The sequence below is a fragment of the Muntiacus reevesi genome, chromosome 15 (genome assembly GCF_963930625.1).
Source record: "Muntiacus reevesi chromosome 15, mMunRee1.1, whole genome shotgun sequence".
NCBI classification, from domain to species: Eukaryota; Metazoa; Chordata; class Mammalia; order Artiodactyla; family Cervidae; genus Muntiacus; species Muntiacus reevesi.
In genome coordinates this window covers 55,733,560-55,752,445 of record NC_089263.1, presented here as the reverse complement: position 1 = coordinate 55,752,445, position 18,886 = coordinate 55,733,560, and the positions used below count along the sequence as shown (strand labels likewise).

General features: G+C 50.1%; 1 protein-coding gene across 1 annotated transcript; it reads right to left on the bottom strand.

Moving 5' to 3' along the window:
* Window positions 1-12,553: 12,553 nt before the first annotated feature.
* LOC136146990 (serpin A3-1) lies at window positions 12,554-18,572 on the bottom strand. Its single transcript, XM_065906076.1, has 4 exons — window positions 17,948-18,572; window positions 15,084-15,354; window positions 13,803-13,950; window positions 12,554-12,745 (listed from the first exon to the last, which is right to left on the bottom strand). Exons 1-4 carry the CDS (start codon window positions 18,570-18,572, stop codon window positions 12,554-12,556), a joined length of 1,236 nt encoding a protein of 411 aa, XP_065762148.1.
* Window positions 18,573-18,886: the final 314 nt, after the last annotated feature.

Sequence of the window (18,886 nt, the reverse complement as noted above, 5' to 3'; positions counted from 1 at the left end):
GAATTGATGCTTCTGAACTATGGTGTTGGAGAAGGCTCTTGAGAGTCCATTGGACTGCAAGGAGATCAAACCAGTTCATCCTAAAGGAAATCAGTCCTGAATATTCATTGGAAGGACTGATGCTGAAGCTGAAACTCCAATACTTTGGCCACCTCGTGAGAAGAACTGACTCATTGGAAAAGACCGTGATGCTGGGAAAGATTGAGGGCAGTAGGAGAAGGGGACAACAGAGGATGAGATGGTTGGATGACATCACCGACTTGATGGACATGAGTTTGAGTAAACTCGAGGAGTTGGTAATGGACAAGGAGGTCTGGCATGCTGCAGTTCAAGGGGTCTCAAAGAATTGAACATGTCTGAACAACTGAACAACAACAAAATAACAAAGTGTATACAATTTTCTTCAGACAACCCAAAAGAGGAAAAGGTTTGGGAGGCAGGAAAAATTACATTGGCCCAGGTTGATAATGACTGAAGCCGCTGACATGTATGTGAGATTCATTACATCATCCTCTCTACTTTTATATGTATCTGAATTTCTCCATAATAAAAACTTGAAGCAAAAAAATCCTTGAGGGAGAGATTGTGCTTTGTTTCTCAGTATTTAATGCATCCTCAGCATGAAGTGGGTGCTCAATATTGAACAGAAGAAGGATGAAAGAGGGAAGGAATGAAGCCATACACCCCATCACAGCCCCTGCTGTGTCCTCCCTTTAGTGAACATCAGGAGAAAAAATTGAAGGTTCCTGAGAAGTCAAGGAAAAGTGAGACTGTGGGTGTTTATGTCCAGACAGTAGATGAAAAGTCAGAATAAAGCTGGGAGAAAATGAAGTCTGGTGCAAATGCATTAACCCATGTTCACACTGACTCTGCACTCAGTCTGGAGGCAACCTGTGTGCCATCCCTGCCATCAACCCAGCTCAGAAAGGACCAGGCTTTTGAGTTGCAAAAGTTTTGCAAACATGCTTTCTGTTGAGTACATATTAACTTTTCTGTTTGTGCTGTATTAAAGTTGAAAGTTCTATTGATTTGTATTTACCACGGAAAACCACTCCAGGCAAAACAAATAAACTATTGTGACATCTGAAAGAGTCATAACTCAAGCTTCTTGGAGGCGAGATCATTGACCTGGGCTGCGCTCCTGTGACAGGCACAGTGTCACAGCAGGAGGTGTCCCAGAGGAGAGAATGACCCAGGAGAGGCTGGAGCTTGGCTCCAATGAGCTCAGCCTTCCCTGGTATAACGAATGTCTATCAACATCTCTGGTTTCAGCTTCATTATATCAACTTGAAGGGGGCGTCAGGTTATATGGAAGTTTGCAGCAAAAGGCAAGTATTCTGAACATCAAAAATATTTTGGTAGTTTTGTACATTAAAGAAAACCAGATGTCCCAAGTTAAGGAATCTAGCACTTTTCTATGTATGGGAAGAGACACGAGTCTGGGTTCACTTTCCCATACGTATCTCAGCTATATGAGGCTAATATCCTGAATTTGCACATCCTCAGCTCCCTTGTGGCTCACCATAGGGAGTGGCTGCATCTGCATCTGATGGCTGCCATATCCTGCAGGAGTTCTTCTTCCTGAGTGCCCTTAGGGCTCATATTGGAGCGCTGCAGTCGCTGATGACTGTGACATCCTTGTTTACTGATATGGAAGGAAATACTACATTTCTTGGAGAAGGCAATGGCACCCCACTCCAGTACTTTTGCCTGGAAAATCCCATGGACGGAGGAGCCTGGTAGGCTGCAGTCCACGGGGTCTCGAAGAGTCGGACATGACTAAGCGACTTCACTTTCACTTTTCACTTTCATGCACTGGAGAAGGAAATGGCAACCCGTTCCAGTGTTCTTGCCTGGAGAATCCCAGGGATGGGGACACTCAGAGTCGGACACAACTGAAGTGACTTAGTAGCAGCAGCAACTCCGTTTCTCAGAGGCAAGCTTGAGTAGCCAGGGGGCAAAGGAGGAAACTGAGACTCAGAGAGTCAGGCTGCAAACACCTGAGCCTCAGTCCAGGACCTCAACCCCAGGCCCAGCACCTCCCACGCCCACAACTCTTTCTCCTTCATGGGTGGATACCCACACACTCCTCTCTTAGGGTTGTTCTCACTGATGGTGGTTGTGAGGGTGGGTGATGGGCCAAAGGAGCCTCGGAACAGTCCGTATCATCTCAGGAGACTAGCCTGTCACTATCCCCCCACAGGGACAAGCTTCTGTGCCAAGGGCCTGGCTGATCTGCTGTTTATTCCCAGCTCCTCTAAGATTCAGGCAAAGATTTCAACTTCAGGCGAGTGTGGAACTGCAGCTGGGGCTGGAGTCCTGGCCCCCACTCAGCTTGGTGAGTTGGCCACGGGTCATGTCCTCACAAGAACACATGTTCGCTCATGCTCCAAGAGCTGCACATGTGGGCAACAAAGCTGTGTGGTCCCAGCTCATCCTACCTCCATGACTTTGACCATGCTCTTCTCTCTGACGATATCCCTCTCTGGTGTGCTCCTGATCCATCTCCCCATCTCAGCTCAGAGGCCACTTCCTCCAGGAAGCCTTCCAGAAACTCCCTTGCTGCTTGCTTTATGCATGCTCTCCTGTCTAGGCCTCGTGCCATTGCTCATGGAGCTGTAATCAGGGCTCCACATTTCCATCACAGGTGGAAGCTGGTGAGCTCTTTCCAGGCTGGATCTAGGCTGCCAGTCCCTCATGTCCTGATTGCCAAGTATTTGTTGAAGGAGTGGGTCAATAGGGGAATGGACAAGCATCTTTCCAGACTCAGAGAGCTCTGTGGCTCGGGGCCCCTAGGAATGCTGACATACTCACTTCAGTTCAGTTGCTTAGACATGTCTGACTCTTTGAGACTCCATGAACTGCAGCATGTCAGGCCTCCCTGTCCATCACCAACTCCCAGAGTCCACCCAAAACCATGTCTGTTGAGTCAGTGATGCCATCCAGCCAACTCATCCTCTGTCGTCCCCGTCTCCTCCTGCCCTCAATCTTTCCCAGTGTCAGGGTCTTTTCCAATGAGTAAGGTCTTTACATCAGGTGGCCAAAGTATTGGAGTTTCAGCTTCAACATCAGTCCTTCCAATGAACACCCCAGGACTGCTATCCTTTAGGATGGACTGGTTGGATCTTCGCAGTCCAAGGGACTACTTAAGACACACTGTTTAGTGTGAATTCTGCCTGTCAGTCCCTAATGGCCCTGAGCTCCCCCAGGAAGCAATTACATTTCATTGATTCTCCATTCCTAGCAGGTAGCTCAAGTCCCCACACATGGTAGATTTTTGGTCTATGTTTAGTGAATGAATGAATGAATTTTATATAAGAAAAGAGTATTCAGTTCAGTTGCTCAGTCATGTCCAACTCTTTGAGACCCTATGGTCTACAACACACCAGGCTGCCCTGTCCATCACCAACTCCCAGAGCTTGCTCAAACTCATGTTCATCGAGTCCATAATGCCATCAAACCATTTCATCCTCTGGCATCTACTTCTCCTCCTGCCTTCAATCTTTCCCAGCATCATGGTCTTTTCTTTGCATGAGGTGGCCAAAGTATTGGAGTTTCAGCTTCAGCATCAGTCTTTCCAGTGAATATTCAGGACTGATTTCCTTTAGGATGGATGGACTGGTTGGATCTCCTTTCTGTCTAAGGGACTCTCAAGAGTCTTTTCCAACACCATAGTTCAAAAGCATCAATTCTTCAGCACTCAGCTTTCTTTAGAGTACAACTCTCACATCCATACTGGAGAAACCACACTGGAAAAACCATCGCTTTGACTAGACAGACCTTTGTCAGCAAAGTAATGTCTCCGCTTTTTAATATGCTATCTAGGTTTGTCATAGCTTTTCTTCCAAGGAGTAAGCGCTTTTTAATTTCATGTCTGTAGTCACCATCTGTAGTGATCTTGGAGCCCTAGATAATAAAGTTTGTCACTGTTTCCATTGTTTCCCCATCTATTTGCCATGAAGTGATGGGACCAGATGCCATGATCTTAGTTTTTTGAATGTTGAGTTTTAAGCCAACTTTTTCACTCTCCTCTTTCACTTTCATCAAGAGACTCTTCAGTTCTTCTTCGCTTTCTGCCATAAGGGTGGTGTCTTCTGCATATCTGAGGTTATTGATACTTCTCCGGGAACCTTGATTCCAGCTGTGCTTCATCCAGCCTGGCATTTCATATGGTATATTCTGCATATAAATAAAGTAAGCAGGGTGACAATACACAGCCTTGTATGTACTCCTTTCCCAATTTGGAATCAGTCTATTGATCCGTGTCCTGTTCTAACTGTTGCTTCTTGACTTGCATACAGATTTCTCAGGAGGCAGAAAAGAGAATAAAATAATAAAATTTTCAATCTGGCTACGATATTCAACAAAGCAGATTATCAGACAAATGGGAATATAGAGACCGGTGTCATTTCTGCCCATAAAAATCTGATAGGGAACAAACATTGACAGAAAAGGCTTTCCTAGAGGCTAGCTTTAGCTGTTTCTTCTTTTTAAAGACAAGAGAACTCAAGTTTAGAAAAGTTAAGGATTGGCCAAGGACACCTGGGAAACCAGAGGCACAGTGGAGAGGTATGATCATGATCAATTCTGTCAATAATTAATCCAATTCCAGAGGGGTCAGACAGGACTGTGACAGGGGAGCCAAGATGGTTAGGGGTTGGGGAGGGGTCTCAAAGGAGCAGGGAAGTCCTTGTGCTCCAGGAGAAGGGCTGAGACCCTAGAATGGGGTTTTCCAAAGGATGCCCATAGACCACTAGCTCTTTGAACAGATCGTGTTTGAATGTCCACTCCATGCAGAGCACTAGGAATGAAACCGTGAAGGACACAGGCAGGCCTCTGCCCTCAGACAGCTTACCCTCTAGTGAGAAAGCCGTATGGCATATGGTGTCAGATAGACTGAAGAAAACAAAGCAGGGTAGAGAGTGGTGAGGACAGAGGCAATGAGGATAGAGGTGGGACCTCTCTGAGAAGGTGACCTGTGAGCAGAGAATGAGTGGAGTGAGGGAGTGTGCCATGCAATGCACTGGGGAAAGGAAGTTCTAGCAGCTAACAGCAAGTGCAAATGTCCTGAGGCAGGAAGCCACTTACATTCTAGAACAGCAGGAAAGCCAGGGTGGTTTGAGTAAAGGGAGGGAGGGGAAGGATGGTCAGAGGAGAGGGCAGAAGGTTGGCAAGAGCAGATCATGTGGGGCCTCGAGGTTGTGGTGAGGAGTGTGGATTTTTTTCTCAGAGATCTGGGGGCCATCAGGGGTCTCCAGAAAGAAATAAACAAATCTGATTTGTGATAGAGGCTGACACACCAGAAGGTATCACCAGAGGGTGACAAAGGCTGGTTCCATGGACCGAACGGTCAGCTAAGGCCCTAACTGACATAGATTCTGGTTCCCCCTGAGACCTGCTGAGTCAGAATCACTAGGCGGGACATGGCCTCAGGTCCACCAGGGGAATAAAGCCTGCTGCCTCCTGGGGGCCTGCCCTGAGCCGGGTCCTGGGCAGGGACCCCGGTGCATGATCTCTGTGATTTCCTATAGCCGTGGGATGAGGGATTCTGATGTCACCCTACAGAAAGGACCAAGCAGCCCAGAGAGGTCGGGTGACCTGAGGAAGGGGGCGGGGCCCCTGTGCAGCAGCGGAGCCTGGAGCTGAGCCCAGGTCCCCAGGAACCCCCTGCACGGAGGCTCTTCCCGCACCTGCACCCCCTCAGCAGCTCCCTGCAAGTGCAAGACCAGGGATGAGAAACGGGGCTCAGGTGGGCTAAGTCAATCACCCAAGGTCAAGCTCTGGGATTAGAGGATCTGAGGAGGGGTCAGCTGGAGGAGAAGCTCTGAAGGTATCTGATGAGACTGATGCTCTGTATGTGAGCCCAGCAGGCAGCGGGGTGGGAAGGGGGCTTGTGCGCCATCTGGAGAGGCAGAAGGCCCCTCCCAGGTCAGGGGATATAGCTGGAGGAGACCCAGCTGACTTGAGACCTATGATGCCTCTGGATTCCAGGGACCGGTGTGGAGGAAGCCAGATCCCCACCCTGGGGTGGCGAAAGAGAGCTTCCATGCACAGGGAGGTCAGGGCACTCCAGCAGGTACACAAGGTCCCTGGCCTTCTTTTTAGACTGGCTGTCTGCTCCATGATCCTCTCATCTGGTCAGGAATAGGCCCCTGCTGGACTCTGGTCTCAGTCCTTACTCTACCACCTACCAGCTGCTGGGCCTCGGGCAGCTTCCTCACCTTTCTGAGACTCCCCTTTTTTCTCTATTAAATGGTGGTATGAAAATAGTGCTCACCACCAATGACTGGTAAAAATGAAAAGAGGTGGGGTTCATGCGGCATTTGCACAGTGCCTGGCACAGGGCAGACGTTCCAGGAATACCACTGATGACCATTACTGCTGTGTCCTTTCCTGCTTCCGCTTCCAGACCAAGGACCCCTAAGCATGAAGGGTCCTCAGTGGTGGCCACTGGTCACTGTGCTCTTGGCTGTGGTTCACTGTCTGGCCCTGGGTAACCAAGAAAATTCTGATCATACCAATCTCAACCCCCAGGACAGCCCTGGACAGCCACAGAATCTCCAAGAGCAACATAAGCTTTGCCTTCAGCCTCTACAGATGGTTGACTGTGGATGCCTCTAGATAGAACATTCCCTTCTCCCCAGTAATCATCTCTTTGGCCTTGAGCATGTTCTTTCTTGGGGTCCAGCACTCAGCAGCGCCTGCCTCCTGGAGTGTCTGGTTCAACCTCATCGTGGTGGCGAGCCCAGGATGCAGGAGGGCTTCCAGGATCTATCACTCAGTCTCCCTGAGCAGGAGCCCCAGCTCCTTCTGATCATGGGCAGTAGAAGATCAGTGGCCGGAGCCCGTGGGCCAGCCAGGAACTGCTGAGGCCCTGAAACCATCCACGAATGTGTAGAAAAACAGGCTCAGGGGAAGCTTGAGGTCTGGGTGGAAGAGCTCAGGGTGACACTACCGCAGTCTTGAGAATCACATGCTCCTTGGAGGTGAGACGGTATATCCAGTGTGGAATCTCCATCTGGGAATCACAACTTCAGTCACTCCCCAGACCCACTCTGCTCAGCATCTGGGTAGCCTCTCCTGCTGACTTAGACAGAGGAGGCACTCAGTCAGCATCTGCCCTCTGAAGACTGGATGCTTCTGATGAATACCTCCAGGGATGGAGAACTCATTGTCTCTCCTGTTTTAATGCTACTTGTTGAAAGTAAAAGTGTTAGTCATTCCATATGCCCGACTCTTTGTGACACTATGGACTATATCCCACCAAGCTCCTCTGTTGATGGAATTCTCCAGGCAACATTACTGGAATAAGTTGCCAATCCCTTCTCCAGGGGATCTTCCCTACCCAGGGATTGAATCCGGGTCTCCTGCATTGCAGGCAGATTCTTTACCGTCTGAGCTACTTGTTGAGTTGCTTTCAAAGAAGGGTTTTCTAGCTTCACTGCTCATGACAAATTCCTGGGGACTTTGCTTAACACTCAGGTGCCCTGCACTCACCCCAAGAGATCCTGATTTAGGGCAAAAGTAAGTCAGGGACTCTGCATTTCAGAACCCCTCCTTTCTTCCCCCAGCAAGTGATTCTTCTGCAAGAGGACTGTGAGGACTGCAAGAAGACTATGGAGGAAACCTGGAGGCAAGTACTAAATTAAGGAACATGAACTCCTTCCCTCTGGCAGGTCCCCAGAGGCATGGGTTAATGTAAGAAGAATGCCATCACAAGGAAGTCTTTTATTTTTTCCAAAAGAGCCAGTAAATTTACATGCCTCCCTCTTAGTTACGCTCCTATTTCAGCAAATGCATTCAGTCTTCCTCATATTTGTACAGTACTCTCTGGGTCTTCAGGGGTATTCACACACATTATCTCCTTTGACCTGCTCACCTGGATGAAGCTGATGGGGCTAAGACTGATGGTCCCATTTTATAGATGAAGAGACTGATATTTTAAAAGAAAAATAGTTGTTATCCTGAGGCATCATGGCATTATTCATATACACATCTATGGGTTGTCATCATGTGTTATATGTAAGTGTTTTATACACATGCACACATGAAATCTAAATATGAAATCCTATCATCATGCCAGGCATTGTGCATAATTAGCTTTTGTTGACATTTCTTTGCATCTCAGCAAGGTAGATAGTATCATGTCCACTTGAGAGACTGGAAAACTGAGGCACAAATGTTAGGTATTTGCCTCAGATCTCAAAGCCAGGCAGACCCTCACCTTCAGATCCACACCTACCTCAGAGCAGTTGGTACCACAGGGTACATTTTTTTCTCTAAAATTAACCAATTTCTGGAGAGGTTAAAGAGACTAGGAAGAGCAATCCTATTTATACAGCGTTATACTCTTATGCTAAGGTAACAGTATTCACCTCCATTTTACAAGCAAGGAAACAGAAGCTCAGGGTGGTGACGGGCCTCGCCCCCCAGGATCACACAGGTAATAAGGGACAGCCCAGATACTTTGGCCACCTGATGTGAAGAGATAATTCACTGGAAAAAACCCTGATTCTGGAAAAGATTGAAGGCAAAAGGAGAAGGGCATGACTGAAGATGAGATGGTTAGATAGCCTCACAGACTCAATGGACATGAATCTGAGTAAACTCCGGGAGGCAGTGGAGGACAGAGGAGCCTGGCATGCTGCAATCCATGGGGTTGTAGATTTGGACACACCTCAGCAACTGAACAACAGCAACAAATCACCTCTGTTATCTTCGCCTTAGGACTGAGCCATGCTGCAGCCCTGGTGCTGGTCACCCCACCTCCTGAATCTTTCCTGAGATCATACAAATGGGCCCAAGGCTCCAGCATCTTTAAAGCACATAAGCCAACTCCAGCCTAGCTCTTGCCAAGCTAGAGACTAAACTCTAGACAGGTCTTCTGCCCCCCTCCACCTCTACGTCTTTCCCCCTCCAGCCAGGGCAGGGCTCCTCTCACTAGGCTGGCCCTGCTTTCTCCCTGCCTCCTGTGGCTTTAGATCACTGCATCCCATGGGCCACTCATCCTTCCCTTTCCCCTAAGGCCCCTCTCGTCCCCTGAGTACCTCTCCCCTGGTCCTGGAGTGACAGCTTTTCTCCAATGCACCCTCTCCTTGGTGCTCTGCCCTTTCAGGATTTCTCCTCTTCACATCCTATGGTACCCAGCTTAGGGGGCCTCCACCCATCACTGCTCACCTGCTTGTCCTGGGGGCACGAATCCTCGTGCTTCCCTCCAGCCTGATTCTCTCCTGAACTCCCCTGAGCTGACCCCTTGGTTGCCTCCGGGGAATCACACACCGGGGGTTCAAACGCAGAGGGGTCCCCTCCCCCACAACCTGCTCCTGCTGGAGGTCCTTCCTCGGGAGTTGCTCTGTCATCACCTAGGAGCCAAACTGATGGTGGGTTGTTTTTCCTTCTTCTACTCACATCCAACCACAGTCGTATAATGCTCTCTTCACAGGCTTCCAATCTTCCCATTCTCCTTCTCAAGCCTGGACCCGTTTTGGCCACTTCCTGCCATAACCTGTTGAATAATAAGAAGTGGAGTATTTCCTGCCATATCAGTAAACAGGAATGTCACAGTTCAGTTCAATTCAGTCGCTCAGTTGTGTCCGACTCTTTGCGACCCCATGAACTGCAGCACGCCAGGCTTCCCTGTCCATCACCAACTCCCGGAGTTCACCCAAACCCATGTCTGTTGAGTCAGTGATGCCATCCAGCCACCTCATCCTCTGTCATCCCCTTCTCCTCCTGCCCTCAATCTTTCCCAGAATCAGGGTCTTTTCAAATGAGTCAGCTCTTCTCATGAGGTGGCCAAAGTATTGGAGTTTCAGCTTTAGCATCAGTCCTTCCAATGAACACCCAGGACTGATCTCCTTCAGGATGGACTGGTTGGATCTCCTTGCAGTCCAAGGGACTCTCAAGAGTCTTCTCCAACACCACAGTTCAAAAGCATCAATTCTTTGATGCTCAATTTTCTTTACAGTTCAACTCTCACATCTATACATGGCCACTGGAAAAACCATAGCCTTGACTAGACAGACCTTTGCTGACAAAGTAATGTCTCTGCTTTTCAATATGCTGTCTAGGTTGGTCATAACTTTCTTTCCAAGGAGTAAGCGTCTTTTAATTTCATGGCTACAATCACCATCTGCAGTGATTTTGGAGCCCAGGAAAATAAAATCAGCGACTGTTTCCACTGTTTCCCCATCTATTTGCCATGAAGTGATGGAACCTGATGCCATGATCTTAGTTTTCTGAATGTTGAGCTTTAAGCCAACTTTCTCACTCTCCCCTTTCACTTTCATCAAGAGGCTCTTTAATTCTTCTTCACTTTCCGCCATAAGGGTGGTGTCATCTGCATATCTGAGGTTATTGATATTTCTCCCGGCAATGTTGATTCCAGCTTGTGCTTCCTCCAGCCCAGCATTTCTCATGGTGTACTCTGCATATAAGTTAAAGAAGCACAGTGACAATATACAGCCTTGACGTACTCCTTTTCCTATTTGGAACCAGTCTGTTGTTCCACGTCCAGTCATCAGCAATTCTGGCCCCCCAAAAGTGAATTCCTGAGCCCTAAGGGTACTCAGGAAGAAGAATACCTGCTCCCTCTGGCAGTATTCAGGCTGCAGTCACTCCCTATGGTGAGCATTGAGGAACTCTGGATGTGAAAAACACAGGATACTGGCCCCAGATAGTTGAGACGCATGAGAAAGGAGTGATTGCAGTGAGCCCAGACCCCCGCATCTTCCCATATATAGAAAAGCTCTAGATTCCTCAACTTGGGGTATCTGGTTTTCTTTAATTCACAAAAAAATTTTGATATTCAGGGGACATGCCCTTTGTTGCAGACTTCTATATAACTTGACTCCTCTACCTACCTTCTGGCAACAGTTTTCTCAGGGTTACTAGAGATGCTGTCTCTCAGGTTTGAAGTCCTAAAAATTTCCACCAAATAAAACATAAACTCTCAACTTTTAGGTTGTGACTATTTTTTTATTTTGACAGTACCCAGCCTGTATCCCTGACCTAGATCCTGAATCACTTCTCTACATAGCAGCCAGATTCACTTCTCTACCATGCACATCTGCTCACATCAATGCTCTGTTTAAATTCCTTTAAAGCTGCCTAGGACTCTGTGAAATCCTAGAGTATCCCTACTGAATGCCAGACCACTTGAGGTCCAGTGGCTCCATCATGGCCCCACCCTCTGTGTAAGCCCTTCAATTCCTACTCCAGATCTGTCCACGTTTTTCCAGTTTCTTGAAAATGTCACCCTCATTCTTACTCCTGCTCAGGACATTCTCCTCTCTCTTCACTCCATGGCATTCTTATTCTTCCTCTGATGACATCACAGAAATCACCTCCTCCAGGAAGCCTTTCCTGACCTCTCGAACTAAGTTTGGCCTTCTGCTCTCAGTTTCTAGGACCTTGCTTCCTCATACACCCTGCCTATCAGATCTGAAGTTCCTAGAGGACCATCACTGTGGAGACATTTATGGGGCAGAATGGCTCTGTGGCTCAGAGTATTCTGATGGAGGAGGTTGGGATAACATTCTGCCAGCCATAATTAGTAGCTGTGTGAACTTGAGGGAAATTACAGAGGCTCTCTGTTCCTCGGATTCCTTATCTGAAAAGTAGGATGAGTAATAGGATGTATCTCCTATAATCATCACGAGGACTAAAAATGACTTATTCCAGGTAGAGGTCTTAGCAGGCTACCTGAGAGAATTCGACCCTTCAGTTATGGATGACACCATCATTACCACTTGGAGCTGTCCTCCGTGGAGATCACACAGCCGTCCATACATCAGTAGGATGCAGGGCTGGGTGTTGCTCTTATCACAGGTGTATATTTGCTGCTCTTTCCCTCCTAGGACACCTCTTCTGCCTGCTGATGGGGATTCACTGTTCGGGAAGGAGGTGGAACTGGTCAGGAGATGGAGGTGCTCAGCTGGGATCCTGGAAACAGTTAGTCTCCCAGGTTTGCTGCTGGGAGGCAGAGGGGAGGTTCTGGGGGAGGAAGACCCAGCTCAGCTGCAGGATCAAGGAGTCCAGGGGCTGTGCCAGAAAAGGGCACAGTGTGGGCCCTGGGAAGGGAGGGGTGAACCTGGACCTGGAATCAGAGCCCCTGAACATGGACATCGGGCAGCAGGACCCATTTCAGCCCTGGACCTGTGGTCCAGCAGGCTTGGTCACAGGTGCAAAGCCTGCTCCTGGGCCAGCTGGTGAGGCTGGGGCAGAGGGAGGGGCTCGGAGTCTGCGGTGGGCTGAACAGATGTGGTAAGTTGGGGTCGGGGGGTTGGCTCAGGCAGCAGCAGGGTGGAGATACACAGGAAAGAAGCCAGTCCAAGCAAGGTGCTTTATTGCTGTCAGAGGTTTCAGAGCCTTCTTGTGACCTGGACACAGACTCCCTGTGCATGTAGAGCCCCGAGCAGAGTCACTGTCACTCCCCAGAGGTGAGCAGGTGGGGACAGGCAGGGTGGATCTTCAGTGCCCAGGGTCCAGGCTGCACCCAGGCACCCGGGCACCCTGCTCCTTAGGGAGGGGACCCACAACTCAGAGGGGAACTCTAGACTTGACTGGGGTTGGTGACTTTCCCCAAAAAGATGATGCTCTGGGTGTCTTTGAGAACTATGGCAATCAGGAAGGGCCTGTCGAAACGCACAGTGATTCTCAAGAACGTTCTTTCCATGCTGATTCCCGTGGCAGCAGCTCCTTCAGTGCCCTCCTCGTCCACGTCCAGCGCAGCGCTGTGGACCACCTGTGGGGACACCAGAGCAGTACCCACCAGAGACGGGGTGGGCGGAGGTGAGCACTCACCTAGCACCTCTAAGGGGGCTGACATTCACCCACCTGCAGCTGGCCTGTCGCTCTGCTGTCTGTCTGTTCTATTTATTTGTCCTCCCAACAAACAGCCCACTGTTCGCATAGTTGTGATACGCAGACATGCAAACTGAAGGCAAGGTCTGTGAGTTATGTGCCCAACATCAGAGAAGCAAAGAACAGGACTCATTCTCCTAACCCAGAGACTGTGCTGCCTCCGAAGACCCCCAAGTCAGGGGGAAGGGCCAGGTCAAGGCATTTTTCTTGCAGGCAACTGTCCACAGTCCCTCCAAGTCGAAGCATCTGATGGGTGAGCACTGCTTTCTGCTCCTCTCCGCCCCAGCTGACTTGTCCCTGAGGCCTCAGCCACCTTGCCCAGGATTGGCTTCCCGTCCCTGGACCACAAAGCCCCAGAGCCGCTGTGTCTCCTTCACCAGGTCCTCTGACAGGTGGGGTGCAAGGGAGACTGTGGGGGTGCCTGGCCACCCCCCATCCCACCATTCACTCTGACTTCTCTGCCTCTAGAACCACAGAACCAGGACACTGGGTGTTCCACTCACGGGCTCTTAGTACATTTTCACTGTGATTCTTCATAGACTTTGTTAGTACCTATAACCTCTTACCTGCTCTGCTAGGCACCAAACAGGAACCAAGAACTATATGATCCTTTTAAATATGAGAAGTTGGGGATGCAGAAATGTGATCACTCCCCTCCATAGGCAGTGAGAGATGGAGCCTGACATGGGCTCCACTGCTGTTTCCACTCTGGGTCCTTCCCAATGACGGGCTTCTGAGTCACTTTATAATTCAGGGAAGGTGGGACCTGATGTCACCGTGATTGCAATCAGCTCTCCTGGGCTTGGGGAGGTCAGGGAGGGAGACTAGGTCACAGGGAAAGCATTTATTTTACAAATTCCAGGTGAGCTGCCATCTACCTAGGCTCCACGTTTCGTGCTCTGATAGGAGGATGAATTGTCCACACTTTACAGGCTCACCTGGGAGACTACCAGGTCCCCAGTCTCTATGATTCCTGACAGGTCAGGGCTGGCGAAGATTTTCTTAATACCCAGCTGGGAGAGGATGTCATTCAGCACATAGTCACTTTTGATGGAAAATTTTGGCAGGTAGAGTTCATGTATTCGTCTAGGAAAATAGGAAAATACATTTGAACACCTGCTTGAAAAGATGCCCAACATTTCCACCTCACAGCGTGGTCTTCCAAGGATCCCTCTTACCATCCCCCTTCTCCCTGGAATAAGGACTCTTTTTCTCAATTTCTAGACCCCTCGGGCTAAATCCCCTTGTTTTGTTACTTATCCACTCCAATCTGCAGGAGTCTAACAGGCCAGCAGGCACCAGGGCAGGGGGAGGTTAAGGAGTCTGCAAGGCCCCACGTGACCTGAGTCCACCGTCGGGGGACCCTGCCCTCGGCCAGCATCCCCTCTCACCCCTCTGCCCTCCCGCTCTGGCCTCACTCATCCTCAGCCACACCAGGCTCGCTCCTCCTCAGGCTTTGCCCTGCTTATTCCCTTGGCCAGAAATGCTTTTCCCAACACACCCAGAAGGTTCGGTCTCCGACTGCAACATCACCTAAGGGCCACCCTATTTCTGATCACAAACTACCTCTGGATACAGTTTTCTTCATCATTTTACTGTGCTTTGCTCTCCCCGCCTCCCCATTTCTCCCCTCTCAACGTACTGAGGAATTTACATTTCTTTCCAGTCTGTCTCCCACCATTATAGAGTGTCATGAGGACAGAGAATTTAGCGTTTTATTTGCTGACTACCCACAGGGTCTAAGTTAGTCCCTGAGGCATAGTAAGTCCTCAGTTAATCTATACAACCAGTGCTGAATGGGTGAATGAATAAATGGGTGACTGTAATGGAAAGACAATGCAAATATGGTCCTCAGAAGCCATCACACCTGCGCCCACACCTGATTCTAATACCACTCCTTCTGCCTTCAAGAGGAGGAGTCATGGCGAGAAGAGCATGAGTGCTGGGGGTCATGTCGAGTCCTCATGACTCAGCCCTTCTTAGTGTGAGATGAACCTTCGGCTCCCGCCCTATCAGGGGTCATCATCTTACAGAAGGATTCAAGCCCAGAGTCAGGCAGGCAGCAAAGGGCAAGGTCATCCCTGGTGGGTTCTCCCACCATTTCCCACACCCCTTCACCCCATTCCTGAGGCCCTGTTGCTGGGGGGTCAGGAATCCATGAAGAGGGGGAAGGACCGAGAAGGCAGGTGAACCCACAGCTCCGGGTCCTGGGGCGTCACCTGGGCTGCAGGGATTTTCGCCACCTCGTCAGCGTCTCCGGGTTCAGCTTGGCTTCCAGGTCCTGCATTTTGCCCTCGTCGGGGAGGATGAGGAGGGCGCTGTCGTTGCTGGTGTATGTGAGCTCCACCAGCGTGCAGCCCAGCTCCTCGTCCTGGAAGTAAGGGGTTTCCAGACCAAGGGTCATCATGGGCACCTCCACCGTCTTGTTCTTGCTCACGTGGAACTCTGCCTGCTGAGTGTGTTTGGGGTCAAAGCGGGTCTTCCACTGGGCTGGAGGCGGGGGGACAGGTCAAGAGTCTGTGAGTGCAAGAGCTGCAGTCTCTCCCTCCTTGGCCCTGGTCCCTGAGCGGGGAAGACCCTCCCCACGCCAGCAGACCCCGTACCATGGAGCTCTATGTGGGCCTTCTGGGTGTGCACATACCCCTGGGCAGGTGGATAAGTCCATGGGGACGGGGGTGGACCCTGCAGGTCAGGATTGGGAAGCAGGATACGTAACAAAGTGGGTTAGTTGTGCTAAAGGCGAAGTCAACAGGAATGTGGAGGGCAAGGGAGAGATGGGGATGACGCTGGGCCTGGGGAGATACGTGACCTCCTGGTCCTTCATGGGGACATGTTTGTGACCAGGGGTTGGTCGTTGGCTTTGTAGGGAGGACACACGTCCCCACAGCCTCCTGAGCCTGGCTGGAGCAGGAGCCACACGTGGACCTGGAGGGCAGGGCAGGGTCAACAAAGGAGGGGCCTTGGGTGTCCCCCAAGGAAGATGGAGACCTTAGTGCCGGAGGGTCGACTTCTTGGGGAGTTTGGAGCCCTGGGGCTTCATGTAGGACTTATCCACCCCTGCTGCCTGCTTTGTTTCCACCCCTGTCTGTGTCCCCATGGTTAGAGACAGGAGGAGAGGGAAAGCTGGGCTGGTGGGGGTACCCCTGGGGAGGACAGAGTCCTGGGACAGGTCAGGGTGGTAGGAAATGAGAGCACAGAAAGTAAGGACCAATCATAGTAGATCTGGCCTGGATTATTAAAAACTTTCCAGAGAACTGGGAATCTAGGCTTCATTTACAGAGAAAAACACAGATCCAGGAGGGCTCCCCAGGGCTCTGCCAGGAGTCCCCAGTTCAGGGCACGCATGTCCCCTCCAGCTGGTGTCCCTTAGGCACCTGCCCACCCCCTGGCTCAGTGATCATTCTTTGTGTCTTTATTCCATGTCCCTCTTGCACTGCTGGTTCCATGTGTGAAATCTTTCTGCCTTCACTCTTTCCTTTATGAGTTTCCAAGATCAGGTTTGCAGTGTTGGGTTTCCACCAATGGGTTGGGCCCTGGACCAGCTAGAATCTGGAAAAGAGTCTGTCCCGGGTATTGTCCTTCCCTGAGGCTTCCCTCTGGGGTTGGCGTTGCCAATGCTACCCTCATAGCTATAATGGAGCACAACTGAAGCTCCTTGAGTTGGCCAGGCTGCTCAGAGGCTATCATAGCATGAAGTCGTCCACCAGCCCCACCTCCACCCACTGAGACCAAGTCCCCTTGGAGGGAGCCCAGGTCAGACACAGCCCGCAGAGTGCGGAGCAGTGGCCTTCCCCGCATGTGTTAAAGAAGCTGGGGTTCCCGGCCTCTCCAGAGTGACCTTAGAGGAGAGATCCTTCCTCCAGGCAGCCAGGCAGGTTTTAGAATAAAAAGACTCCCCATGGCTCAGATAAAGGGTTAATGGCTCCCTTGCCCTTGTGTGAGGCAATGACAGCTCTGATTTAGAGAACCCCCAGATAGACCAAGACCCGTTAAGAAGCAACAGCTAGAACCAGACATAGAACAACAGACTGGTTCCAAATTGCAAAAGGAGTACATTAAGGCTGTATATTGTTCACCCTGCTTATTTAACTTCTATGCAGAGTATGTCATGGGAAATGCCAAGCTGGATGAAGCACAGGCTGGAATCAAGATGGCTGGGAGAAATATCAGTAACCTCAGATATACAGATGACACCACCCTTATGGCAGAAAGCGAAGAAAACTAAAGAGCTACTTGATGAAAGTTAAGAGGAGGGTGAAAATTCTCGCTTAAAACTAAACTTTCAAAAAACTAAGATCATGGCATCCAGTCCCATCACTTCATGGCAAATAAATGGGGTAATAATGGAAACACTGACAGATTTTCTTTTCTTGGGCTCCAAAATCACTGCAGGTGGTGACTGCAGCCATGAAATTAAACGGTGCTTGCTCCTTGGGAAAAAAGCTATGACCAATCGAGACAGCATATTAAAAAGCAGAGACATTGCTGACAAAGGTACATCTAGTCAAAGCTATGGTTTTTCCAGTAGTCATGTATGGATGTGAGAGTTGGTCTATAAAGAAGGCTGAGCACTGAAGAACTGATGGTTTTGAACTGACATGTTGGAGAAGACTCCTAGGAGTCCCTTGGACTGCAAAGAGATCCAACCAGTCAATCCTAAAGGAAATCAGTCCTGAACATTCATTGGAAGGACTGATGCTGAAGCTGAAACTCCAATACTTTGGCCACCTGATGCGAAGAACTAATTCATTGAAAAATACTCTGATGCTGGGAAAGATTGAAGGCAGGAGGAGAAGGGGATGACAGAGGATGAGGTGGTTGGATGGCATCACTGACTCAATGGACATGAGTTTGAGTAACCTCTGGGAGTTGATGAGAACAGGCAAGCCTGGCGTGCTGCAGTCCATGGGGTCGGAAACAGTCGGAAATGACTGAGCAACTGAGCAGACAGTCAGGACAGGGTCTTAGTGCCCAAGACCCCCTCACCGATGACAGCTCCCTCCATGATACCTAAAAACACAGTTGACTGAGCTGAGAACAAAAACTAAAGGTACATTTCCTTCTGAATCAAAAGTGCACCCACCTTTAAAGTAGATGTAATTCACTAGGACCAACACTGTGTTTGGAGAAAGGTACTTGAACAGCTCCTCAATTTTCCCGTGGGTTTTATTCTTCACATACTCGTTTATTAGACTCTTGGCAGCTTCAGGATTCCTGAAGTTGGTCAAGAAGGCCCCAGAGGCATACAGCACCCGGGCATCTTCTATGAACTTGTCCAGCAGCTCCAGCTCCTCCTGCACAAACATGGCGTTGCCCACGCTCAGCTGCAGTTCGTTGCTGGGTTTATTGAGCGTCTGCAGGAGGTGCTGGAAGCCCTGGTGGATTTCTTTCTCCTGGATCTCCGTGAGGTTGAACTTGAGACCTTCCAGGATCTCTGTCAGGGTGGAGCCACGGGCCCCCAGAGACAGGAAGGCCAAGGCTATGGAGACACTCAATGGGGAGAAGATGACATTCTTATTGGGGTTCTCCAAAGCCAACTGCTTGTAGAGGCTGAAGGCGAAGTCAGTGTTGCTGGAGGCTAATGTATGGCCATCCACCCTTCTGCGTTGGTCCTTCACCATCACATTCTCTGGGAGGCAGTGGACAATGCACATCCCAGTCAGCAGGAGTCCCAGAACCAGGAGGAAAGAAGTTCTCTCTGCCCTCATGTCTGAAAACAAAGCTCCTTTAAGTCTCCACATGTCAGATGATGCCCCAACCCCCACCCACTGTCCCCCGTGGTCTCTGCTCTCTCGGACCTGCTGCTCTCTGACCTCCCAGGGGCAGGCACCCTCCTGGGCTCCCAACACACACGAGGAGGCTCTGGGCTCCCGCTCACCCTTTGACCAAGTGCTGTGATTGTTAACAATTTCCCCGGTGGAGAGACTGGGCACAGAGGGGAAGGGGCTTTTCCAAGGTCTCACGGCAAGCCGTGGAGGAGTGAGGGGGAGAAGCCTGGGGTGCCTGGCTCCAGGGTGGGGAA